The 22,739-nt window shown below is 39.5% G+C and overlaps 1 protein-coding gene across 1 annotated transcript in view; it reads left to right on the top strand.

Annotated features, from left to right (window-relative positions):
* Positions 1-20,681, top strand: part of hdac11 (histone deacetylase 11) — a 47,244-nt gene extending 26,563 nt beyond the window's left edge. The window contains exons 9-11 of the mRNA XM_063474853.1: positions 4,841-4,937; positions 7,863-8,041; positions 17,364-20,681. Of these exons, the coding sequence (XP_063330923.1) occupies positions 4,841-4,937; positions 7,863-8,041; positions 17,364-17,606 (519 nt within the window). The 3' untranslated portion in view covers positions 17,607-20,681. The remainder of the gene's footprint in view (positions 1-4,840; positions 4,938-7,862; positions 8,042-17,363) is intronic.
* The last annotated feature ends 2,058 nt before the right edge of the window (positions 20,682-22,739 follow it).

Below are 22,739 nucleotides of genomic sequence, written 5' to 3' on the forward strand. Positions count from 1 at the left end.
TTTGTGGCCTGAGATGGTTCTGAGGCCTCTCCAGACTTCACCAACGTTATTTTGCTGAAGCTGGTTCTCCATCTTCTGCCTGTAGCTATCCTTCCCATTCCTTATCAGTCCCCTCAACTCTCTCTGCACCCTTTTCAACTCCTCTTTGTCTTTGGATTTGAAGGCCCTCCTCTTCTGCTTGAGGACGGCTTTAATTTCTGGGGTAATCCAAGGTTTGTTGTTGGAGAAACACCGTACAGTCCTGGTAGGTACGGTGTTATCCACACAGAAATTAATATAGTCCGTAATGCATGTGGTAAGGCTGTCGATGTCCTCTCCGTGGTCGTCACAGATCACCTCCCACACAGTCGACTCAAAACAATCCTTAAGAGCCTCCTCGCTCTCCTCCGACCATCTCTGCACTGTGCGGGTGGCTGGTGGCTCCCTGCGCACTAAGGGCTCATACACAGGGACAAGGTGCACCAGGTTGTGATCAGATCTGCCCAGTGGAGGGAGAGGTGATGAACTGTATGCCTCTTCTGCATTGGCATACAGTAAGTCCAGTGTTTTATTGTCTCTGGTTGGGCAGGTCACATACTGGGTGAAGGTGGGCAGTGTGGAGTCCAGTGAGGCATGATTGAAGTCCCCTGATATTATGAGGAGGGCTCTCGGAGATTGTGTTTGCAGTCTGCTGACCACTGAGTGGAGAGTGTCACAGGCTGCATCCGCGTTGGCCGAGGGGGGGACATACGCTGTTATCGCGATAACATGCGAGAATTCCCGGGGCAGGTAGTACGGACGCATGCTAACGGCTAACAGCTCAATGTCTCTGCTGCAGAGTTGTTCTTTTACAGTGATGTGCCCAGGGTTACACTATCTGTCATTCACAAACACTGCCAGTCCCCCTCCTTTCCTCTTACCGCTGTCTCTTGTCCTGTCCGCTCGCAGCAGCTGGAATCCCGGTAGTGTCACACTCATGTCCGGAGTTAGCGGTGTTAGCCACGACTCCGTTAGCATCATGATGCTACATTGCCGGTACTCCCTCTGTGACCAGGTTAGCGACGTGAGCTCATCCATTTTATTGGGCAAAGACCGTACATTTCCAATAATTACAGAAGGAAGAGATGGTCGATAACGTCTCCTTCTCGGCCGACGGCGCTCCTTCCCAGCACGACACCCCCGTCTTTTCCTCCTCAGCTCGCTGGGAATGTCGAGTCTGTCCGCCGGCAGTACAGCTGCTGGACGCAGCGCTAACAGCTGATCCTTACTGTAAACAAAGGATCCCTGCTCTGGGTCCCCACACACGGGTGAAAAAAGTAGAAAAAAACTAAGAAAAACGACCAGAACTAGCACAAAACGGTAGAACATGGTTGCAAAGTCTAATTACTAATACGTTAGTTATAGAAAAATTACGAGAAGAAAAAGATAAGAAAGAAAGAACCTCGGAATGAGCAGAGCTGCTGTAACAGGCTGCCGCACATGGGGGGCGCCGGAAGTAATTCATACAGTATAAAATTCATACAGTATAAAATACAACTACATGCAAAAGTTACAGTTGTCTTCAGATGCATCCATGTCTTGATTGTTATTATGTGATGTCTACAATGCATCTCTAAAATAACCTAAGGGCAAATAAATATGTCTTGGCTGTTCTGGAGAAGCTTCAGGTGGGTCTTTCAAATTCTTTAACCTATGTGCTACATGCAGTCCCATTTCATCTCAAGTACTCCAATCTATTAAAAAACAGAGGAGAAAGAAAACAATCTGTGTGTATATCATTACATGTCCATCCAAAGTTACCAATTAAAATAGGATGTATTCTGCTTTTCTGTATTTCCTGTCATATATATACTATTATACAGAGTTTATTCAGTGAAACTTCTGGTCAGTTAGGTAGCAGAGGGTGTTGTTAATCAGTTTCAGCTGCTTTGCTGTTACTGAAATTAACAACTGATGCACTAAAGGGGCAACAATGAGACAATCCCCAAACTGGAATGGGTTTGCAGTTGGACATTTTTTTCCTCATCATTGTTTCTGACTGGATATGCAAAGAGGAACAGGATGGGCATTGTAGTGCCCTACAAAATGCCCTCCAACACACCACTGGTGTGAATGTCTCTAACCAAACAATCAAAAACTGACTTCATTAGGGTGGGCTGAGGACCCAGTCTCCTCTAGTATAGGTCCTGTATATTTGGTATTTGCACCCTGTGATTTTCAGGGTCTGGAAAAGCTGTGGAGAACATTATCCTGCCTGTAACATTGGCCACCATGAGCAGTTTGTTGGTAAGTCTTTGATGGCCTGTGAAGGCTTAACCATGCATGGACACAGAGACCTCCACAGACTAGGCAATGGCACCCTGGCTGCCATTAGGTATCAGTATGAAATCCTTGGACTCATTGTTGGACCCCACAGTGGTACAATTGGTCAATTTAACTGACATCCCGTGATCTCTGCTTGCAGCGTCACTACTACTGTCTTCCTGTTTTGATGCCTATTTAATGTGGTTGTCTAAGGGACAGAGCTCGGTGGCTGTAAGGGGGCGATGTGACTTACCTTTCTCCAAACCGCATGTCAAAGTGTCCTTGGTGAATATGGCTTTTAGTATAGAAGCACTTTGAGTGCTCAGTAAGAGCAGAAAATTACTGCATAAATACCTGTGATTTGCTATTTGCCACACCACTCTGGCTGAGCACTGTAGCCCCACCCACATGCTCTTCAAAACCTTTTGTTTTAGAGGTACAAACATGCATGATATTTTTGATTTCACTGTAAGAATAAAAACACCCCAAAAATGTATGATTACGAATATATAGATTACTGGAGTCAACCATTTTTATTTGGTTTGATTAATCAATTCTAGTAATGGAGTGAAGTTTTTTCTAACTGTATACTAATCTTTTGATTATTACGATACTCTTCTGTCCTCTCTGACCAGAGTAATAGGATCATAAAAAATGTCCCAGCACATCTCTAATATAGACGTTTTTTTCCCCCTTATTCAGAAGTTGTTTTCATTCACACACCTAAAGTTATCTGGGTTATATGTCTATATGGGCTGCTGATGGATGATGGGATAGCTGATTACAAATGGTTTAAGAAAAATAAAAATAAATGTAAAGGTTTTCTTTTTTTCTTCTTGGATTACCTGACACCAAACCGGCTGTAATATATCTGCACGGCCTTGATAAAGTTGTTCATCAAAATTGACTTGGCTCCTTGTCTTGGTTTCCTCGATGAGAGGAAATTTATTATAAATCAAATTGTAATATTCATTGAAATACATTTTTTGCAAATTGAGACCAGAAAAAATCTAAAGGCTTAGTCCAAATTGACATTCAATGCTATCGGGAACAATCAAGTAAAAGAAAATGTGCCCTCTTTTAATTGGAGGTTTTATGCATCATCATATAATAAAAAGATCATCTGGTCCTTTGCAGGTCTTAAGATTTGGTAAATACAACCTCAACAACATGTAACATGTTAAACTGTCCCATTATTTATTCATGAAAAACTAAGCCTAAACATATTCTCACACCCTCTTGTTGAATAATAATTGCTGTAATATTCAGTTTCACTCTCACTAAATAACTAGTACTTCTAGTTTCTTTAGGATTTATAAGAATGTTTGTCAATATCGTTCATCTAAAAAAGTCATGTTTTCTACTAAGTTTAGCCTTCACATAAAGTGAAGTCAGAGTTTGGTATCAGGGAGTTTCATAATATAATAATAATTTAATTAAAAGTAATTAATAATAAACAAGTGTAGTTTATTGCTGCTCTTTTAGAAATTGTATTTTTGCCACTGCATGTCCGTCATGCATGTCATGGAGTGGCATGACATGCATGACGGACATCATGGCATCAACCACTGAAAGCGTTCCTTTTTTGACTGCAGCTGGGAGAGATTTACTTCTCACAAGCAAACCCACAGCGTCAGACTGAGCTGTTCACACAGTGAAGCTGTTGTTACATCGTGGAGTCAGCGTTCTGGAGACTGGTGATTCTTTATTTAATTGTCTGCTCGTGATGCAGCATCTGCCTTCTCTGCTTTCACAGCATTTGAGCTAATGTTGGCTCCTCGGTGACACTGTGCCCACCACTTTGTTCATTTGTCATTGTTTTAGATCCATGCTATTTTTATATAAACATTATTATATTTAGTTCTGCATTTATCTGTGACATTTGTCATAAATGCAATATTTAAGTTTAATGATGAATTTCTATAGATGTTGCAGTCCTTGTGCTCTTTCATGTGCAGCCCTGCTTTGCTCCACTCACTCACTTGATCTTTACTTTGGATTTGTCGTTGAACCAGACATGAGAGCCTATCAAGCAGCCATCTTTACCATTCATCATACAAAAATGCATTACACAGTCATTGAGCATGATGCTCAGCTGGTACAGAACAGTCCTTCACGTCCCATACATCCGCTATTCCATCCAGTACTACTAAACTTGGCACAAAGCCTAATCTCCTGACAGCAGCCAGACACTTTGAGTGACAAATGGAGGGGAGGGAATGAAAAGTGATGGAACAGCCGTGAGTTTTTTGAAAGCATTTTTAACATTTAATGCCTTCAGATGACAAGACTATTTATTCCTCATCTGCTGCTGTCAGTCAGCGCAGCATGTCTCGGGTAAACAAATGGGTCTGAGGGACACCTGTGTGGACCTCGGCACTTTCAAATGATGTACTGTAGCTGACTGTCAAAGACATCTTCAAGGGTGAAAAAGGCTTACTTGATTCAGTTTGTCAGTGCTTAATGATGTTTGGAGAAACAGTGACAGCATCAAAATGTTTTCATGTTTTTTTGTTGTTGTTTTTTTTTAATGGCACGTGGTCCTGCTGTTTTACAGGGAAATGGACACGAGCGTGACTTTTTGGACGACAGGCGAGTGTTCATCATGGATATGTATAATCGCTACATTTATCCTGGAGACGAATATGCCAAAAGTGAGTGAAAAGCACCGTCGATTTTCCTCTCAAACTGCCTCTTTTGACCTTTCAATTCATAACAATTTTGAAATAATTCGTACCTTCAAACAGGTTTATGCCGTTCACATGTTCTATGGGACTTAAATGCATAAGAAAAACAAACCCAACACTTCTCCAAATGCCCCATCAAGGTTGAGGTAGTAGCAGTGGTTAGTTGCCTTCCCCCACTCCCATCCCTTAGATGTCACTGTGTTTTAATTATGCTGTGATTTCCCCGAGCACTACAACTCACTCTGTTAGCACTCAGTGGGAAATCTAGCACGCAGCAGTCCCTGCAACACCATAATCATGGCTTCTGCACAAATTAATCTGTCCATACATTAAAGCTCCTCTGACAGGGACCACATTCCACTGTGTAGCCCCGATTCTAACAATACTCTGCAGAGCAAATGTCGCAGTCTGCCTTAAAAAAATTCTCTCCGTCCTCCATCCAGTTATCTTGTTCTGCACAATTAATTGAATTTAAGACATTTTATAATTGTCTCTCCCTTTAAGAGAGTAAAATAAATGTATATTCTGGCTTGTTTAAGATATGAAAAAGAATACGACTGCAGTTTTTTTTTATTTTTTCTCTGAGACACATTTATTTCTCTGTACCTTTAGAGCCCAAGCTTATATGTTTTTTTTCTTGAAAGTCTTGTAAAAACTACCAAGAACTTTTTGTTTGACTTTAATGTGCCGTTGCACTGGCTCGTCCTGCTTTTAAAGCCTTATTCTGTTTAAAAACATTAAGGTTTTCTAATTAACCTTTTTCATAATTTTCAAGTTTAATTAGTATAAATGGAGTTAAAGCACTTCTGCAGAATTGTAAAATTTTAGAATGAAGAAATCCAGTTACCTACATTGATATTCTATTAAAAAAATCAGATGTTGTTTTAGTTTGATTTGTTAATCATGTTAGAAACAGAGTATTACTAAAGAAAGTCAACAAAATGTACTGTAAAATATACATGAAAAGGTCTCATAAACAAAAGTCGGAAGAGCTAAATCACACATTGGTCCGGCATCCTTACTTGATACTTGTTATAAATAATTAGCCATCTTCTCCAGTGTCCGTCATACACAAATACAGGTAAAGGGAACAATATTGACCATATTGTTACAGTTTAATGTATTGCTGGTTAAACATGTAATTGATGTGGGTGCTGCTTTTACATGTCACATCCACTGTGTTGAAGATCAAACACGTAACATCCAGCATCCTTGTTATAGAAGTTTGGTTAGTTTATTTTTTTTTTAAACTAGGGATGCTGAAGATGTATTTTAAGTTGTTTTTACACCCAAAGCCGCTTTCACCTACTGACACAGCGCTTTATTCAATCAGTGATAATTTTGTCAACTTATAAGTTTTCGTTGGCGACAAGAACGAATGCTTCAGGAAAAACACTATGATAAAATGTGTTGACACTTTCGTCGATGAATTAAATGCTCCCATGAAAACACAACGTAATGTGAATTCTTGGGAGGAGGAGGAGCAGACACATTTCGTGTTTAATGTTAAGGAAAATAATATTTTTGCAAACGGTGTGGAGAAACTCTCACCGGTAAAACATTTTAGTCAAAAGAATCTACTTCAGATTTTATCTATGATAATCTTATGTTTTATCAACTGAAACTAAACTAAAATAAATCTGATGGCTAAATTATGACTAAAACTAAATCAACATTTGCTGTAGAAATTAACACTGTATTCAGTACACTTTAAAGGTGCAATATGTAAGATTAATGTTCACAAGTGTAACTTTAGGTGTCTAACTCTGAAATAAGAAACAAAGAATTACAAGGAATTAAAAGCTTTTCCCATTAATAAAATGTGGTCATATGCAGTGGTACAGACCAGGCATGCAACATGAATACACAGGTGTCTAAACTGACAGCTGTTATTTTAGATTCTGCTAATAGTCTTAGCTAGCTCATAGTTTTCCAATGAACAGCAGCTCTCTGACTGAAAATGCCTCATTGTTGCCAGAGGGGAATGGCCAGACTGCTTCAAGCTGACAGGAAGGCAACAGTAACTCAAATAAACACATTATAACCATGGGAACAAAGAGGGCATCCCTATTGAACTTTGAAGCACCAAGAACAAGAAATTCAGGTTACACAGACTCACTAAAATAGGACGCATAAGGCATCCATGAGTAAATCGAATTAAAGTATCATTAATGCTTTATTTGCTCTGTCTGTAGCCCCACTCCTGTGTGACTTCAAAAATGGTATTAGTAAATATTTTATATTGACTTTCTGATGAATTGTTGTCTGTTAACCAAAAAATATGGCATGGGCCGTGTTTAAGCTTTACCCTTCCATTTCACTGATTTATACTTGGTGGTTAATGGTCTCACTCAGTGCCATACAGTGTCATACTATGTCAAACTGCTTGTACTTTTCAATAAAACTGTCTAACCTATTAATAAAAAGTTTTTCTAATATGTATTAAAACAGGGGAAGTATAGACACTAATCTGAGGTTGGAAAGATGATGGTTACTTCCTGCTTTATCTAACAGTAGAAAGATTTTCAATTTACTTGGAAAAGTATCCATTTGGAACCACATATTACAGATACGAGTCAGAAGTTTTACAATACCATCAATGGCTTCCTTCACTATTGCCATACCAGTTTTATTACAGTCAGTCGACGATTTATTCTTACACTTTCTCATAATATTCATTTCTTTTATTGCTCTCAGAACTCTGCCAGTTCTAAAAGAAATCCTGTTGAAATACTGCAGCAATTCCTAGACCATGTATAAGTGATGTCTTTGGAATCAACTCCCCATAAATGCTTCTACTTTGTATCAGTTGGGTTATTGAGTTGCTATGTTCGGTAGCTTCACTGTGTCTTATATGCACCAGTCTTGTATTAATTTTTTGTTCAACAACAGGAGCAATAAAAAGGAAGGTGGAGCTGGACTGGGGCACTGAAGACTCAGAGTACCTTCAGAAGGTTGAGCTCCACATGGAGGGAACACTGAATGAGGTCTTGCCTGATATCATCGTTTATAATGCAGGGACAGACATCTTGGATGGGGACCCACTTGGGGGACTCTCAATATCACCACAGGTACTGTCACTACTGATTATTTTATACAAGGGTTTCAGAGTAGCAGCAGTGAGCTGGGATGACATTTGCCATTTTTGAGTTGGCAAATGACCTCTGCTAATGACCGTCCAGAGGTCTGGATCATCATTAGTGGGGTTTCTACTCATGCAATAAAAGTTTAGCAGCCCAGCAAACCTATAGTCAGGTAAAAAGAAAGTGCTTCTTAATTTGCTTTATGGGTCACCACAGGAGATAATCTTTCTCCATCTCACTCTATCCATATCCATAGTGTTCCATCACATCCATCCTCTGCATGTCCTCCTGCACTACATCCATGTATTTTTTTGTGGTCTTCCTCTTTTCCTCCTGCCTCGACGCTCCATCTTTAAAATCCTTTATCCAATGTATCCTCCGTCCCTCCTCCACACGTGTTCCAACTGCTCAACCTGAGCTGTCACTCTGATGTACTTATTTCTAATCTTGTCCATCCTGGTCACTCTCAATGAAAATCTTAACATCTTCAACTCTGTCACCTCGAGCTCAGGCTCCTGTTTTGTTTTGTTTTTCTAACACTGCTGCCAGCTCCTTGCATGATAACCTTTCCAGCTGTCTCCGTCTCATTCATCCACATGTATTCTGTCCTGCTTCTACTAACTTCAGTTCGTCTTTTCTCCAGAGCATACCTGCACCTGTCCAGGCTCTTTATCACCTGCTCTCTACTCTCACTACAGATCACAGTGTCATCTGTCAACATAATTGTCCACTGAGACTCCTGCTTGACCTCATTAGTCAACCTGTACATCACCATCGCAAACAACATGGGGTGCCGAGCTGATCCCTGAACTCATATGTGACTCCTACCATATACCTCATCACTGTCTTGCTGTCCTCATACATGTCCTGTAACACCCTTACATGCTTCTCTGCCACTAGACTTCCTCGTGCCGTACCACAGTTTCTCTCTTGGTGCCTTGTCATATGCTTTCTCTAGATCAGCAAAGAAGCAATGAAGCTCCTTCCGACCTCTAAACTTCTCCATCAACACTCTGAAAGTATACATCGCATCTGCAGTGCTCTTCTGCACACTGATTGTCATTTCTCTTCTAAACCTAACTTCAACTACTCTTTCCAATAGCTTCATGGTATAGCTCATCAGCTTTATCCTTCTGTACCTTCTGCACATAACCCTTGTTCATGAAAATAGCTGCCAGTACAGTTCTTCTACTCCTCAGGCATCCTGTCAGTCTCCACAATCATGTTAAAAAGTCTGATAAAAATGTCCAGTGCCCTCTGTCCTCGACATCTGGATCCACTCTTCATATCTGCCCTCACTTCCTCCTTACTAATACTCTACACTTTGTGATTCACTAACTGTCCTCCATCTGTCCTCCTCTCTCTCATATTTTCTATTTTAATGAGTTTCACAAAGTGCTCTGTCCAACACACTCTCTTCAGACTTTAGTACATTTCCATCTCTGTCCTTAATCACCCTAACCTGCTGCGCATCCTTTTCATTTGGATCTTTTCTGTCTCACGCTGATAGAATTCATTTTCTCCTTCCTTAGTGTCCAGCCTCACATACAACTCACTATAAATATTACGACTCATACAACATAATTTCTCTGCCTAATACCTTACCTACCCAACTCCTCCTCATCACCTCTGTTCCCTTCACCTACATGTCCTGTAGGACATATGCACTGACAATGTTTAATATCAGCCCTTTGACTTGGAGCCACAAACTCCTGTCTGACACTCTCTTCACCTCCACAACACTGTTCACATTCTCTTCCTTCAAGCTTACTCCTATTTTGTTTTGCCTCTTATCTATAACATAAGCATTGTACAGTCTGATCTTGGGATGAATTTGCTAGGACAACCACTCCTGGGAAAACTGACTGCTGGACTTAGGGTTATATAACTTATATAACCCTAAGTCCATGTCCATGTTAATCGACAGCAACTGGATAGTTGTCCATGTCTTTCTTCCTGGGAATTGTGTTAACATACATTTGGATTATCCATACCTGGATGATACTTAACCCTATTAATTCCTATGGAAGCCATAACAATGTACTTTGTTTTTCACACACTGCTTCTGTATTTTGGCTTTATTTTTGTGGTGGTATTTACCTCTTTTTAAAACCTGTTATATACTGGATATGGATATACACACACACACACACGCACATGCACACACACACACATACGCACACACACACACACACACACACACATACGCGCGCACACACACACACACACACACACACACAAACTGCTAAAAGCAACAATGGAGGACATTTAAAAACCAGAGAAATCCTTTAACACAGACCTTCCCAAAGTGTGGGGCCCGCCCCCTAGGGGCGGCGAACATTTTTCCTATAAACAAAGGGGGGCCCAGCAAAAAAAGTTTGGGAACCACTGCTTTGACATATTACTGTTTTATCTGTTCTGACAATATCCATCCGTTTTTGTCAGCTAATCAAAATAAACCATTTATTGCTGTATCTGACCGAGGATAAATATGATACGGCACACTTCCTTTGGTTATATACACATTACTTTTTCCATGGTGTCTCATTCTGTCCTCTCCCTCCAGAGCTGCACATATGCAGTCTGTCTGAGCAACCACACAGTTAACAATTAGCAACATTTAACCAAATACTGGGCTGCATGTGTTCAGAGAACTAATGTTAGTCTGATACCTTTGGTATGTTCTGTTTTTTGTTTGTTTTTTGTGACTATCCCTACAGTGTCACAGAGGTGTTAATTCAGCTCCGTAGCACGGAGTAGGGCTGTGCGATATAACCAAAATCTGATATCCCGATGTAAGACATCTATCGTCCGATAACGATATAAATCACAAACATTTTACATTTTCTTTAAATCTGTGAATCTCGGGCAGCTCGAATTGCGTAAAGTGTTTCCAACTGGCCGTTGTGTACCTGGAGTTTTAACCGATGCATGAAACTATACATTTTTAGACATAAGTTGTAACGGCCGCCGTTTTCTTTGTATTTATTACACGGCGTGCTGCGGGGAAAAGCCTGTTCTAACGTTTAAGTCTAAGGTTTATGTTTTAGCATCTGGCGGCTCTTTTTTGCTTCTCATCCGGAAACACTCTGCATACTCTTTCATGTGATTCAGTTTATTTTGAAAAGTCTCAACAGGATCTTGAGCTTTATTGTTTATGTGGAAAATAAACAAGCAGACACGCGATGGTTTTACTGTTGTTGTTGCTAACAACAACGCATAAAAACAGTCGCTTGTCCGTCTGTAGTGTGGTTATATTAAATATAAGAGAAAGAGAGAACTTGAAGAAATTAATATAGCCACTACAGTGACCATCAAAACAGTGAAAAAATATTGCAGTAAACAGTTTATTTTGCGACACCACGAAACAAACGATAGTGTAAAATGAAACGATAGATGTTTTTATATCGTCATCCGATATATATCGTTACATCGAACAGCCCTAGCACTGAGGTCATAACATTGAGTTTTACCGAACTATATGTTATTATATTTAGCCCTGCTTCTAATACTTACCTCATATCCAGGTTTATTACTTTAGCGGTGTGGTCAATGTTTTGTACCCAATATTTATTGTAGTATGTAGTTTATAAACAGGAAGTATAAATACAGTGCAGTCTTGTAAGAACTTCACCACCTATGACTAGGCAGTCAGAGGATGATCAAACATTTGTCAGCGCTGGAAAAATGTATAAAGGTAAAGTTGATATGAAAGTTGTAATGTGTTATAGGTATACATGTTGAACCCGGCACTGAGTAGGGATAGCTGATTCTGGAAGTCTTTTTAACTACTGTAAAAAGCTTAAATGTATGGAAGTGTGTTTATTGAAATCCCCAAAAGAGAAAACATTGTCTGGTCCTAAATAATATGACACATACGCTCAGCTCCTGTTCAGCTGGGGCCAAAACACTTCACCACAGCTGCTGAATTCATTCCTCACCTTAATCCTATAATAACATGTCTACAAAACATAATCTCTGGGTCTGCCCCAAAACTCATGTTTGTGACATTTGGAAGTTTTCAAATGTTTGCTTCGGTGACAGAGTGGTTCTCTGGAGGTTTATCAGAGCTCAGTGGGAGACATTTCTTTTAATGAGGACGTCCTGCAGCTCTCACTTACACAAATATACATCTTTACAGTTACATTGCTAAAAGTCAATGCAAAACAGAGAATGAATGAAGCAGTTAAAAGGTGTGAGGGTTAAAGCTAATAATCATATTCATCTGGGCGCAGCGTTTCTGTGTATCCCACAGTTTCTTAGAACCAGTTTATTAGGCATGCAATTGGCAGCTGGATGCTCTATCAGATGATTGTGGGACATTACAGGACACACAGTGTTAAAAGTCTTTAGGCTCATAATCTTACGTTGTATTATTATGTCTTATTCAGACATTGCGTCTGCTTATCAGACGAACTGTGTAGGTTGCTTTATTAAATAAATAATAATAGCTCTAAACAGCTTTCCTATTCACCACAACTAAGCAAAAGCATGGTTGGGTTTGACACAATTAGGACAACATTCATTGGATACACTACGCAACTTGGAGGTGAAAATTTTTATACAGATTTTCAGCCTCAAATATTTAAGTGTTACTTGCTCTCCCACCATCAGTCCTGTACACTGCCAGCCATAGCAGGGATTATTAGCTGAGACAACCATGACTTGGAGGGAAAACATCAGGATGTGATTAATTTGGGAACAAAAAACAATGAAGATTCAAGTTACTAAGATTTATTAAGGTCACTGAAACCAGTATATAAATTACAAGATGCAAAAACAAAAGGAAAGAAAGAAATTAAATATCTGATGTCATAGAATTTCAACAGCTTTCGTTTGTTTGTTAGGCTGATTTTGGTTTAAAATGGGAAACATACAAACAGTCTTATATGTGAAAAAAATGCGCCACTCAGTTCCTTCTCTCAAACATGGTTTTCATTGAGCCTGGATAGTCTGAAGTGACTCTGAGTATGCACTATATTTCACTGAATCGAGTCTCTACTAAATATGCTTGACTATGCTGGCAGTTTAAGTGGATGGGGTGAAGACAAGACAAGAGTCAAGACTGGACCTAGTCTGCTTTATTTGAGCAAAAATAACAATTATGTTTTGGTAAATAATTGTCACGTTAGTTATCCAACATGATTACTCATCAAGTAAATAAAAACGCAACGTAAAAGAATATTTACAGATGACTTCCTTAAAACCTAAAGAGCCAAATTCAAAAGAAAATTGAATGGATGAAGAAAAAAGATAGAGGTGGAGGCATTGTGTTGTATTCCAGGTATTGCTAGTGATGGCTGAATGGCTCTACCTTGCTAGAGAGTAAAACATTACCTGTTTTTCTGACTACTTCCACTGGAACATGGTCAACTCAAATGTGCCATTAATCTCAGCTCTGACATTAATAAACTGAGTGGGTTACAGCTTTGAGGGAGGGTTGAAAAAATGCACTGCTGAGAGAAAAAATGTGTACTTAAATTCTAAGACAAAAAAACAAAAGCTTGGTAGTGAGATGATTGCAAACTAATAATCACATTATTCTGATTTCTACTGGCACTGGTCTCTAAACGGCTTGTGTAGGTGTGACAGAAACATCAGGCAGGCACTATGACCAGCTGCTGACTGAAGATATGAAAATATCCATCCATCCATCCATCCATCCATCTTCTTCCACTTATCTGGGGCCAAGTCGCGGGGGCAGCAGCTTAAGCAGAGAAGCTCAGACCTCCCTCTCCCCAGCCAGCTCCTCCAGCTTGTCCGGGGAAACACCAAGGCGTTCCCAGGCCAGCTGAGAGATATAATGTCCTGGGTCTGCCCTGTGGCCTCCTCCCGATGGGACATGCCAGGAGCCATCCTTGTCAGATGCCCGAACAACCTCAACGGGCTCCTTTCGATGTGGAGAAGCAGCAGCTCTACTATGAGCCCCTCCCAGATGGCTGAACTTCTTGCCCTACTTCCAAGGGAGAGGCCAGCCACCCTTCGGAGCAAGCCCATGTCTGCCGCTTGTATCCACAATCTCGTTCTTTCGGTCACTGCCCACAGCTCGTGACCATAGGTGAGGGGAGGGATGTAGATCGACTGGTAAATTGAGAGCTTTGCTTTTACACTCAGCCCCTCCGCGAATTTCTACCTTATCGTGGTGGAGGGGTTTGTGTGTTCCAGGGATCCCAGGGGCTATGTTGCCCGGGGGCTTCTGCCCCCTGGTAGGGTCTCCCATGGCAAATTGGTCCTGGGTGAGGGACCAGATAAAGAGTGATTCAGAAGACCCCTATGGGAAGAACATAAAGGGAACAGTTCACCCTCCCCGGGATAGGGTTACCGGGGCCCCGCCCTGGAGCCAGGCCCGGGAAGGGTGCCCGAGGGCGAGTGTCTGGTGGCCAGGCATTAATGCGTCGTTAAGATATGAAGAAAGGATGTACACAGCCAAACATACTGTATGCATCCTGTAAATGCCTTATTTTGTTTCCCATACTGCAAATCCGTTGGAACAGATCCAACATAGACTGAAGCACACATCAAAGAATGAGAGCACGCTGTAGCTGCAGCTGATCACTGAGTATTGTACTTCATTTTGGCAATCAACAATTTGAATTCATGTGCTTGATATTCGTTACATAGTGTATTAACTTTCCTAGAACCATTTCATTAGTGTATATCATTAAATGTATGTACAGAGGCTTGTATAACTGTAAATCATTTGTTTTCACCAAGATCAATTTTAAATGCAGATGGAAGCCTTACTAATTTCCTCTAATTACTGAAATAAAAAAACACGGTGTCAAGCATGTTTATTCAGTGCTAACTGGTTTATTATTTCTCCTGTCAGACCAGTATCAAGTGGTGTTTGTTAAGGATGTTAAGGATGCGTGGGTGTAGACAGTAAGTGATTAATCAATTAATTAAAAACACGTTTTGGATAGACTGCATGTATTTGCATTTGTTTGAGAGCTTGCATTAAGTCATATTAGAGTAAATGGGGGGGGCCGAGATACAAAACCAGCTGTTAACTGCTGTGCAGCTCTGTGAAGTTGAGCCGTGTAGCCTGAATCTAAGGTTTCACTGAAATGTATTTTGAAGCAAAGTAGTATTAACATGGTTAGTACATGGTTAAACATTAAAGTCATTTTATATATATTGAGTATGTTTGTCACTTGCACACCATGATGTCAACAGTTGGGTTTTGAGCCCCACAATTTGAAGTTTTAGCGTTGGTGTTTTGGCTGCTGACATTAGCTAACATTAGCTACTTAGCAGATGCATTCATAAATCATGTGGGTGGCACCAATTAGTCAGTATGTATATAAAGAAGAATTGAATTGAATGTCCAGGTGGGAGGCCAAAACAGGGTTTTACTTTTGTTGTAACATAACACATTGTTACAGAATTTGTTGTTTTGGCCTTGGAGGCCCCAGCATCTGTTCGCTTCCTTGTGTTCATTTTGCCTTTATGAATTTGTTATCTAACTATCGGAAAAAAACTATGTGAAAAAAATGATATGCCCCTGATCCAGGGCTTGTTTAATAGTTTTTGATTTAAGATCTGGGTTTGCTAGTATCTTTTAAGTTAGGCCTTGTGTACTGTAAGGTATTTAATGTTATGGATGAGGTAAATCTGTTTGGTGCAATGCAGATATTCTTTTGTGTTGAACTATAATATGCCCAGGCCTATGAATCCAGCCCATTTGTGTCTAATATTGAATGAATCTGCACTGCTTTAGTAGCAGGAAAGAAAAATGTGTAACTGGCAGGCTCAGCTGAATCAGGCCACATGGGCTCTTCATGTAACCAATTTATCAGGAAATTTCAAATTGTACTGAGAGCTGGTCAAAATGAGCCAAATTGGAATTTATTACTTACTGTGCAGAGATTTCCAGCCAGTGATCCTGTGAATCCCAGAAAGTAATTGGCGCAAATAAGGTAAATGTGCAGGATGTGTTAGTTGTGGTGGCACGCTCTTGTATGTTGCAGACCTATTTTGTTAATTTAAACTGGTAAATGTCCTTAAAAAAAAAAAAGCAGCGTGCACCTTAAATAATTATTATTTGAAGTTCTGGCTGAACATGTGTTTCTGCCATGCTCAATAATGTTCCAAATCACTCAGTGTTTTAACAGATGTCCCATAATAAATGACAGTGTTGACACAAACTATTGACTGTTTGAATCCCTCCACAGACATGCATGTGTGCTTCTTCCTCTAGCTGTTCCAGAGCTCAGTGACTCGGTGTAGTGGATTTCTTAGCCATAACTTTGTCCTTGGGTTCAGATCAGGACTCTGGACTAGACATGTCGATGTTATCAGCATGTTTTATCAAATCTTTTATCAATGAGATGCACTGTCTTGCATAAAAAGTGGTAGCTGTTTGTTCCTATTCTGATATCAGCTTCCAGTGTGTTACTGAAGGAAGTTCTAATAAACATTAGTGTTCTCTGTTGGGTAGCTAAACTTATAATCACAGTTATCCTGGTTAGCAGTTGTAATGTTGAACATTTAGCACAACTATTTGTTAACTTGAAAACCACCAAAGCAAGAGGACCTTGTTAAAATAATTGCACAAAAGTGCATTTTTTCACATTTATTCTGTTTTCATAATTGCTGGAGGCCAAAATTGTCACTCAAGTTTGCCTTTGAAATGTAATTGCCAAGTCCTTGCATGGGCATTTTTATGAGTATTTAAGTCGAACAAATCACATTTGCCACATTAATTTATTACAGTCATATACTAGAGTTCAAGTTTGGTGTCTAGGTTCACTACTCCTGGCAAATATGACACAGAAATTTAGGATTGATGAGTAAATATGAGTTGGGAGCTACAGGTGGAGGATGGGCAGCAGTGATGCAGGGCAGTGGCACAGGGAGATTTTATGGCTTATGTACACCTCCAAAGTGGGTGGGTGCTTTGGTACATGAAATGAGGAGTATGAGGCATATGTGTGACACAGTGCTTCTTGAGTTCCATGCCTGCTCCATTAGCGTGATTGTAATGCTTCAATATTCTACAAATGAGGCTCTGGGACACTCATCATCCTTTTGACCTTCATCTTAACGTGTTGGTAGTTAAATAGCCTTTGTAAGATGCTTCCTGAAAGTGGCAACAGATGGGAGATTATCACCAATAACAAAAAACTCCACAAGTGTAGTTTTGTTTGCAGCTCTTTGTCTGTTCATGTTAGCGTGTGTTTTTGGGCCAGATCTTCCTGTTCTCTCAGGAGAAAAGAAGTCCAGAGAATCCAGAGAAGGTAGTGCTTGAAAGCATGGAGAGGCTGCCTCTTCTTCTACTTCTTACTTTCTTCTCCTTCTTCTCTGCCAGGGCATTATAAAGAGAGATGAGCTCGTGTTCAGGGCTGCGAAGCGTCGGGGGATCCCCGTACTCATGATGACATCCGGAGGATATCAGAAGAAAACAGCCCGCATAATCGCCGACTCCATCCTCAACCTGCACCGGCAAGGTCTAATAGAAGGCAACGCCACGGAAGGAGAGGGATCGACACCACTGATGACCCACATGACGTCCACCTCTGGATCGGCAGGGTCAACATCCACAGCTGTCTGAGGAGCCTTAATCCTGAAGCTAACACTAACATACCTGACTTTAAAGCACTAAGTAACTTTATATTGTGCTGTGATCGTGTGACAGCTGTTGTAACATTCAACACTTGTCTAAACTCAGATTATGTAACAAGAAGTTTGCACATGTACACTTAAATATTCATAAGCTTTGGTAACATTTTCACATTTGTTATGCGCAGGTTGACACATACTCAAAGGGAATAATCATTCAGAGGGAGAAAGCTGTCTTTAAACAACCGTGTTTTCACAGCTACGACTTTCATATGGCACAAAAGAGCTTTTTAAATGTTTAATCAGTAGGAGAGTTGTGGGTTTTATGTGTAATGTGTGATCAGGTCAGCATTTTGGCTAAAGGTAATCTTTAATCTCAGGAAATGCAAAACTAATAATAGCATATGAAGCATATGCTATATTAAGGCTTGATGTACTTAAATAATATACTTCCAATGTATGTGTAAATAATGTCTCAAGTTATAAATAGAAAACATATATAATATAAAAACAAACATAACCGCACATGAAAGTGTAATTATCTTAATCAGAAGTAATCTTTGGGTGAATTTTAACATTGAAAGAAGATCAAATCTATATATATAAGTGACTAGTGTCTTAATTGAGATGAGTTTTGTGCTTTGAATCCAATCTAATATGTACAGTTAATGTTTAAAGTTATTACAGGTACTAATTGTCCCTGTAATTGAAAAGATTTGAGACACTAAAACTTTTGACTGAGCACTTTAACTGCTTAAGAAACTCAAGTCCCCCAACATTTTAGACTCCTGAAATTCAGTCTGCTTGTTCCAGAGTTTTTTCCACCATGTCTACATTTAAGTCTAAAATCCAGAGTGTTCAGTGATTAATGAGAAAGCCTGTACAGCAGGGTTTCCAGTGGCTTTCACTTTTGATTGGTTGTTTATAGTTAGACACAGAGCTTCCCTAATGATGTTTACACATGCAGAAACGTTGTAAAAGGAGCCACAAAAACACTCAGATCAATACGATTAATGCAGCAACTGAAACAATATCACCGCTTCCAAAAGATACTAAAGACATCGTCTGACACAGACTGAATACAAGCTGTGTGCTGGGGTGTAATGATCACTACGACATTTTACTATCAATCTCTGCCTAAAACATGCACGAACTGAAGTCACAGTGCATCACAAGCCTTTCTGTGAAATACTGGCATTGTCCTTCTTTGCTAATATAAGCTGATATCAAATGACAGGGCATAGTGGTGGTCCCACGAGAACCTACATCAGTGTTGGCTGTGGAATCATTTAGCATTCATTATATTTTGGGTGTCTCATGTTTTTGGCATTGCAATGATGTATTTGTTCATGTACATATAGGAGAATTTAAAGTTGCTATTTTTCATATGTACAGTTTTGTGTGTGTCCATCTACCCCAAATCAAAAAACAAACATCAATGGAAAACATTTTGTGAGCACTTTATAATTGGCCTTGCAGCTGTGATGGCCACATTGCAAATACTGGTTATCGCTGGTGTCGGTATAGCTAAAGCTAGTTAACCAGCTACATGTATTTAAAACATCAACAGACACATGGCCATATACGCTGTGTGAACGTGAAATCCACCCAAGCATCCCACTATGGTAAACAACTTTTTTCACTTAGCATTACAAAAATGGCTTTCAACTTTTTACATCCACCTGACAACCTATCTGAGGCTGCTTTGGAGTTTGGTAAATGTCCACCAAGCAGGCAGAAAGGTGAAAATGTGGTGCTCTCCCCGAAACATATTAGGATTACAGGACGGAGCCAAAGCTTGGGCACTTCAGCGACAGCTTTGACTCATCCACCCACACCAAATTATGAACTCACTCTGATAACCTCCCTCCTCTCTCATTCATACTAAATGAACACTCCTGGTTGCAACTGTCACAACCACATTAGGTACAATGCATGCTTTAAGTGTTAAGTTCAGAGTAATTTGCAATAACACTGCCTGCATAACCTATTAGTAAGTCATCTTTGATTAATTGAACAAGTACAAAAACCAAGTAGGTATTCGCACTTGCACTTTGCACAGTAAATTTTGCCCTATATGTTGGGATGCCTTTTTCTGGAATATTAAATAGTTTCCTCCCACAGGCCAAAGACATGCATGTTCACTTGAATGGTAACTAAACTGGTCGTAGGGTAGATATGCGGTTGTCCCTCAGTGTTAACCATGTGGTGGATTTGGGACCAATCACCTTTCACCCTATAGTGAACAGGCATTGGCTACAGCCAAGCTATAACCCTGTTTTGAATGTGTATTTAAAAAAAATGGATGAAAATAATTATCAAAAAAAGAAAACCTTAAACCCCTTGTACTAATTCATTTCTGCTGTTGAGGGTACTGTTTGGATTTGGCTTTAGATTATTAAGTGTGAAAATACTTTCCCCATTTGGCCCAGTAACATACAATGAAAGCATGTTTAAGTAGTGTTTAATAACAGCAGACAAGGGTTCTGCAATATCACCATGAAGGTGGTACGAGAGTTTTTGTCATTGCATTCAGTTGTTCTTTGCTATTTTGTGGCTGATTAGACCTGAAGTGGCTGTAATCTTCATGTTTGTTGTGTGCTATTGCTACAGCTGTACTGTGAAAGTTTATGGCTGTAATGCAGACTTGCAGTTATTTGAAAGATTCAAAGGTCCATCTTTGAACAGCGTGAAAGCCGTATTGGGGTACTTATCCTGGAAGCTGTTTGGAAACACTCAAAACCAAACTGTGAAAGGCGGGCCATAGTGGTGTCTGTGCTAATTAGTTAAAGCCTTTGATCTGGCATGCTGCTTTTGAATGCAGCTAAAAGGTTTAGTGCAGTCTACCTTTAATTAGGACTATGAAAGTGTTGCTTACTGTATGGAGGTTTGTTCTTAATACACAATGCCATCACAGCTCGTCTGATCCTTTCTGTGTCAGCCAGTTTTTATTACTGAATCTTATGTGCCAAAAATAGAACTTAAAAGCTGTACTGTATGTTTTTGTTGTGTGTAAACACTGAAAATTCCTTCTATGCATTTATCATGACATTGAATAAATTCTATAACAACCAATGAGGTTCTTTTCCATGTTTTAAACATTAAATTAATTCTTCATCTATTAAAATGATCATATTCCACACGACTGTTTTAACAGCCCTGCTTCATTTAGTGCAAAGGAGGTCATACAATTTTACATTACTGACTAAATGTCCTGGTACAGGTTTGTAAAAGTAGCTGTTCAGTTTCATGTACAGAAATCAAACTCTCAAACTTGGTCACCTGGGGTTAATTAAGTTTTGGCGTTCTTTCCTCAGTGAGAAGCCCATATATACATAAACAAGCAGACAATATAATAGCAACAGATCCTTATGACTCCTTAGCATAGCTTAGGTTCTCCCAGCCATAGGCAGCATAAAAGTGGATGTAGCGACTCACCTACACCTCACCTAAGACATTGTGAAGTCTTATTCTGAAGCCTTGAGATGAGTGTTTTGCCACACCCTTGATGATTGCTGAGTTATCAGTCATAAGTTCACAATCAATGAGCATATCCTGGATGCTCCAAAAAAATTTGAAATGGCTAAATGTAGTGTTCGGGGGTAACGGAATACATGTACAAGCGTTACGTATTTAAAATACAAAATATGAGTAACTGTATTCTGTTACAGTTACTGCTTAAATCTTCACATTTGAAGAAGAAAGGGATGGGTAAAATCTGACCGTGCAACCAAGCTGCTCTCAGTGTCAAAAGACTCCACCTCCAACCTAAAGAAACAGTAACCTGCCCAACACTGGCTAAATGCTGTCGACCTCTATAGGACATGAAGCCCTTTTTCAAACGAGATTTTATCCCCTAGTGGCCATTAAAAAATGTGGGTTTAAAACTGTGGCTATATATGGTCGTGGCCAAATTCATTGTAGTTTAGTGTTTTATATGTGTTTTGTATAAGACTGTGAGCTCTCTTCTGTTGAGAGTTCTTCTTTCTGCTCTGCCGATTGGTCCAGTCCATGAGCTGGCTTGTCAACATGTCTGCTGCTTAAGCTACATCTCTCTAACTCACCACAAAGATACTGATAATTTAAAACAGGAGGGGAAGAGATTTTTTTGTTCTTTGAAAATAATTTAGGAACCACAGTGTGCCTTCATACTTTGGTGGCTTACTGTGTTTATTATTTATTACTAGTATCAATGTAACATTTGTAGTATAATTAGTATAACAGAATTTTTTTTTTATCTATAATTAAATTGAGATGAATATTCGTTTTGTAGCTGGATGTCACAGAAAGCTGTCCAGGTGATAAATGCAGTTCGTAAAGTTGTAATAAGGAGCTGCAGATCTGACTTTTGTAGGAAATTCTGATGATTATTATGTATTTGATAGCAGGAATATTTGTGGGATTAGTTAGCAAGACTCCTGTAAAATAGGACAATCAGCTGCTTTGAATTCTTTTTATGGTTTTTGTTTTTTTGTTTGTTTACAGCTAGCAGTGCGTTTCACAAAACAGTGGTGACTGGTGGTTATATAATCGAAAATTAATGATTCCCACCATCAACAAGCTGTTAAATTAGCTCTTAATTCTCTGCAAGTTCACAAAATAAGCAGCCCATTTATACTATCATTTTATACAGTGAGATTTAAAAACACAATCACAGTGTCAGCTGTTTTAATTATTGCAGCCAATTATTAAAGAGGCTAAAATGACAATGGACTTTAAAAGTAGCGGTGACAGCACAAAGCAACATCCAAAAGACGGTCGTCCTTAAGAAAAAAAATGGGGCAACAAGATTTTTGACATAATTCAAATTAATTGCCAGTGAAGTCACTGATCACCTAAATTTGGCTGTTTAATATTGTGCACCATTTTATTAAACAAAAACAAGAAAATGAAGAAGAAAAACAAAGCTCTCCAAGCTTGCTAACTGACAGTTTACAAACCTTTTAGCTCATTAGCTAAATCTGCTACAGACACGTTAAGGAGGACAGCAGTTGGATGATAATTTATGTACACTCTGAATTCCAGTACCTTTCCAGTCTTACATAAATTAAGTAATTCAAAAATGTTGAGTCAGGCCTCCTGCAGTTTCTCAAACTGTTGTTTCCATTTAACAATGAGATGAACA

This window comes from Pelmatolapia mariae, linkage group LG5 (genome assembly GCF_036321145.2).
Source record: "Pelmatolapia mariae isolate MD_Pm_ZW linkage group LG5, Pm_UMD_F_2, whole genome shotgun sequence".
NCBI lineage: Eukaryota > Metazoa > Chordata > Actinopteri > Cichliformes > Cichlidae > Pelmatolapia > Pelmatolapia mariae.